This window comes from Austrofundulus limnaeus, unplaced genomic scaffold (genome assembly GCF_001266775.1).
Source record: "Austrofundulus limnaeus strain Quisiro unplaced genomic scaffold, Austrofundulus_limnaeus-1.0 Scaffold1102, whole genome shotgun sequence".
In the NCBI taxonomy this organism is placed as follows: Eukaryota; Metazoa; Chordata; class Actinopteri; order Cyprinodontiformes; family Rivulidae; genus Austrofundulus; species Austrofundulus limnaeus.
In genome coordinates, this window is record NW_013953504.1 from 30,186 (window position 1) to 35,510 (window position 5,325).

General features: G+C 37.2%; 1 protein-coding gene across 1 annotated transcript in view; it reads left to right on the forward strand.

Moving 5' to 3' along the window:
- Positions 1-4,913, forward strand: part of rpf2 (ribosome production factor 2 homolog) — an 8,014-nt gene extending 3,101 nt beyond the window's left edge. The window contains exons 3-10 of the mRNA XM_014030678.1: positions 232-269; positions 750-789; positions 894-975; positions 1,159-1,235; positions 2,891-2,990; positions 3,083-3,185; positions 3,269-3,413; positions 4,524-4,913. Of these exons, the coding sequence (XP_013886132.1) occupies positions 232-269; positions 750-789; positions 894-975; positions 1,159-1,235; positions 2,891-2,990; positions 3,083-3,185; positions 3,269-3,413; positions 4,524-4,706 (768 nt within the window). The 3' untranslated portion in view covers positions 4,707-4,913. The remainder of the gene's footprint in view (positions 1-231; positions 270-749; positions 790-893; positions 976-1,158; positions 1,236-2,890; positions 2,991-3,082; positions 3,186-3,268; positions 3,414-4,523) is intronic.
- Positions 4,914-5,325: the final 412 nt, after the last annotated feature.

The window sequence follows — 5,325 nt, forward strand, 5'->3', positions numbered from 1 at the left end:
CATTTTAAACCTTAATAAAAAATCAATACAGGGCTTTAGAATATCGATACAGTATCGGGAAATGAAATATCGCGATATTTCGCTGTATCGATATTTTCTTAGCCACTGATTGGAGCAGATCTGGAGGTTTCTCTCAGGTCTTTAACAGACTTCAGGCTCAACACTGATGTCAGTTAAATGATGAAAGATTTGTCATCAGATAACCTCATGAAGAMATTGTTGTTCTTTCAGTATTCTCTGAAGAAACCTGATGCTGTGCTGTACAAGAAGTAAGTCATCCAGAAACCCWCTGATAAAAACTCTGCTGGTTTTTTGTAAATTTTGTAAATGTGCTCAAAGAAATGAATAAATGTAACTTTTTAYTGAGTCGTATTCTATTGTAGGGACAGAATAGCAACTAAAGCTAAGAAAGGGAGGTAAAGTTCTGAACATGGAGTCACTCAGTGTTTGATCGTCTGCAGCAGGAAGTGTTTGTTGCAGTTCTTACCTGGTTTGACTCACGGCAGCTCAGAGCTTCAGTTTCCTCCACAAACTGTCTTCAGGAGCAGATCTGGAGTCTGCTTCAACCTCTCCAGGAGCTTCATGTGCTGCTGCTTCATGCCTGGTTCATGCAGCAAGATCTTAGTAATCCCTGATTAGTTGTAACATTAGACTTTATTTGATAAACATATRTTTAAACTGTAAAATACTGCAGGATGTTCAGTGTCCGTGTCATTCATCAGACTGAAGTTAATGTTTGTGTTTGTCAGGAAGAATATAACTCGACCTTTTGAAGACTCCACATCACTGGTGGGTGCATCTCCTCGTCTCTCTGACTCACTGTGTTGTTGTTGTTGTTGTTGTTGTTGTTGTTGTTGTTGTTGTTATTGACACACACACGTTCAATTTTTCAGGAGTTTTTCTCCAAAAAGTCCGACTGCTCTCTCTTTCTGTTCGGCTCGCACAACAAGAAACGACCCAACAATCTCATCTTAGGTAAGCTCATTCTGACCAGATTAGCTGTAAAAATACGAAACAGTTTTAGCATCACAAAGTATTCTTTACTCAACATCACACAGTTTGTGTTATTAGGTGACAAAATGTTAACACACRAGTGTAAATAAATCCATTGATTGGTTGTGGAGGGCTGCAGGTTGGTGATGTCATCATCTGTTGCAGGTCGTATGTTTGACTTCCACGTTCTGGATATGRTTGAACTTGGGATTGAGAGGTTCGTCTCCCTGAATGAGATTAAGGTAACGATGGCAGCTGCTCTTTGTGTTTACAGATGACTTTATATTTCTTTATTGGTCTGTTATCTTCTGTTTAGCAGCTTGTTTATTGTTTTCCTGAGCATCTAAACTGCAGATGATAAACAGCAGCTCTCAGCTCGACATCCCAATCTGACCTCCTGGGGAGATTTTTAATCTGTTTATATTAAAGTCTAATCTGAGAATTGTAAATAAATAGTGGAAGAGATGCCACCTTCCAGTCAGGAGTTTGAGTCTGCCAAACTATTAGAATAGAATAGAATAGAATAGAATAGAATAGAATAGAATAGAATAGAATAGAATAGAATAGAATAGAATAGAAACAGACTTTATTGACCTGCAGAGGGAAAATTGAAGAAAAAATTTAATTAAAATAAAATTTTAGCAATTTGTATCTTATAAATTGTATGCTGTTGTGTCATATATGCAATTGGGTATGGCAGGCTGCTGTGTCATATAGCTGAAAAATGTCAGATCGTAGTACTTTATAATTAACAAGTATGGCAGGCCATTATATCGTATAAATTTAAAATGAGGCATAATCGTTATGTCGCAAAATTTAAAACGTATGCCGTTGTATCATTTATGTAATGTTGTATGGCAGGCATTTGTGTCATTGAAAAATATGTCAAGTCATTGTACCACATAATTAACAATGTATGGCAGGTTGTTATGTAATTACTGCAGTATGGCAGGCCGTCACGTCAGATATAATTTAAAAATATTGTATGCCGTTGTATCATTTATGTAGTGTTGTATGGCAGGCTGTTGTGTCATATTATTGAAAAATACGCCAGGCCGTTGTACCACATAATTGACAATGTGTAGCAGGCAGTCATTTAAAAAAAATGACATGTCATATCATAATTTTAGATGTATGGCAGGCTGTTGTGTCCTATAACTGAAAAATATGTCAGATTGTAGTACTATATAATTAACATGTATGGCAGGCCATTATGTCGTTTAATTTTAAAATGAGGCATAATCGTTATGTCATATAATTTAAAACATTGCATGCTGTATCATTTATGTAATGTTGTATGGCAGGCATTAGTTTCATTGGAAAAATATCTCAAGTCATTGTACCACATAATTAACAATGTATGGCAGGTTGTTATGTAATTACTGTAGTATGGCAGACTGTCACGTCATATAATTTAAAAATATTGTATGCTGTTGTATCATTTATGTAGTGTTGTATGGCAGGCTGTTGTGTCATATTGAAAAATATGCCAGGTCGTTGTACCACATAAATAACAATGTATGGCAGGCAGTCATTTAAAAAAATAATTATATAATAATAATAATAATAATAATTTTACAAATAATTATCATAATTTCAGATGTATGGCAGGCCTGTATGTAATTACTGGTTTATAGCAGGCCTTTGTGTCATATAATTATAAATGTGTCAAGTCATTATGTCATGGAATTAACAGTATGGCAGCTGTTGTGTCATATAGTCAAAAAATAAAAAAAATTTGCTTTTTCAGTTGGTTTTTTTTTTTTCAGTTTCAAATAATTTTTTTTATTTATTTATTTTTTGTTTGTTAAAAAATCCTTTTGAACAAACTTTATGTCTCAGATTTAGCTCCACAGCCTAAACCTCAGTAATAGTTTGTTTTGTTTTTCTGTTGCAGACCAGTAAGTGTCCTGAAGGAACCAAGCCCATGCTGGTGTTTGCAGGAGAAGCCTTTGATACAGACAACGAGTACAAGCGTCTGAAGAGCCTGCTGATAGGTACAGGTTCACCACGCACCCTGAGACCAGCTCTTAATGACATGAAATCAGTCTCCTGGTGACACGGCCCGGACCTTCTCGTTGTGTCTCAGATCTGTTCAGAGGTCCCACAGTGTCCGCAGTGCGTCTGGCAGGTTTGGAGCACGTCCTGCACTTCACCGCCCTGGAGGGAAAGATCTACCTGCGCAGCTACAGGCAGGCAGCCTCCAMCTGTTGTTGGGTTCAGCACTTCAACAGGAACCTACAGCAGGTTTGACGTGCTGTTTGATGTGTGACAGGTGTCTGTTAAAGAAGTCCGGCTGCCGCACACCCAGGATCGAGCTGGAGGAGATCGGTCCGTCTTTCGACTTGGTCATGAGAAGAAGCCACCTGGCGTCAGACGACTTGTACAAGCTGGCTCACAGACAGCCCAAAGCCCTGAAGGTACAGAACCTGAAGGACCTGCAGGTCCATTTCAGGATTAGATCCAACACTTTGTTGTCTGAAATCATTTAAACCAGAGTGTCTTAACCTGTGGGCCACAGCGCCACCTTGAGGGCCTCAAAAGAACAACAGTTTTTAACTTTGGGCCACAGAGGGCCGTGGGACCACATTGACTTTGAACAAGGTGTAATACACTTTCTCACCACTAGTAGCAGTAGTGCACCACTCAGATGTTTAACAACTTTTTAATATGTAGAAGAAGAACCTTAGAAACCTGCTGAGAATGGAAACTTATTTTAAATGAAAAGTAGAAACAAAAATGAAAGTAACTCATCAAAAACACCAAAGTTTGTCACTAATATGAAGAGCAGCTTCTGGTTGCAAAAGTTTAAAAAGGCTTTATTTTCATTTGTACTTTATCAAATTTATTTTTACAGGTTTTTTATTTGAAACATTTACATTAAACATTTTTAATTTATTTATTTTATGCCCACAATTTTGTTTTTTGAATTGTTTATTTTTGTTATTGTTTATATTCAAATACATATATTTGTGTTGATAAGCCTGAGTGGTCTGTTGACTGATCTTTGTATTTGTTCAAATAATAGTTATGGGCAGGTTACAATATAAAAATGTTTGTTATAATCATGTCTTGTGATTATTTGACAGGAGTTTTACTTTTAAACTGTAAGTGAATTTAATTTAGTTATGTTAGTTATGATGTAAATACAATAAAAAATTAAACCAATATTTATAATAATCATTTTGATCCATACATTAGTAATGTCTGACTGGACCTCGTGACACTTTATGTTGAACAAACTGGGCMCTGAGGTCAAAAAGGTTAAGAAGCTCTGATTTAAATTAACTAAAGAGAACAAAAAAGGAAATATTTAAGATTTAAGCAAGAAGCCACACACAAACTTTTGTTCCTGTGAGACAACTTCTGCTGTCATGTATCAGTTTGTTGGTGACGTGTTGAAAACGTGTTCTCATGATGTTCCTCCTGTAATATTCAGTTTGTCCTGAAGAGGGCGGAAGAGAGCTGCAGTCATCAAACAGCTTCTTCCTACTTCTAACAAAAATGTCTCCATTTGTCCTCCGCTGCAGCCAAAGAAGAAGAAGAACATTTCCCATGATGCCTTTGGCACCACGTTCGGTCGGGTGCACATGCAGAAGCAGGATCTGTCCAAGCTGCAAACACGCAAGATGAAGGGCCTGAGGAAGAGGAGGAGAGAGGTGGACGCTGAAGAGGACAGGGAGGACTCCAAAGTGTCCAAAGTGGAGAAGTGAAGCTGATTGGACAGATTGGTGGACGTCACCTGGACCAGTCTGAGGACGTCTGTCCTCAGTGTGTAGATTTATCTAGATCCCACAGTCAGTAAATATCTTCTGAGTTTTAAATGTTCACCTACATTTTGTCAAGTTTTTAATTTCCTGTAAATTCATTCAACTTAACTTCACTCTGGTGGGAATAAAACTTATTTAATTACTTTTTTACATTTTGTTGTTTTAAACAGATCATTTACAGAGGGTGGACCACAGGAGGACAGAGAGGCTTTGATTTTACTCCCAGTAACAGATTACACTGGTCTTTATGTGACCACATCCTGAGCTGCACGTTCAGCCTGTAATCAGGAGGAAAGCTCCATCAGGACCTGGTGTAGGACCGGTCCCAGGGGACAGGAAGAGACTGAACACAGCTCCAGATCTGGTTGAGAAAAACAAAAATATAATAATTACATGTTCAAAGAAATGACTAAAGACAACAGCAGAGCAGTGCTGTATAAAGTACCTCAAAGTGATACTTGAGTAAAAGTATCTTTATCATAAAAATACTTTGGTAAAAGTTAAAGTCTTCTCTAAGAATATTACTTGAGTAAAAGTCTTAAAGTATCTGATATTTTTTGTA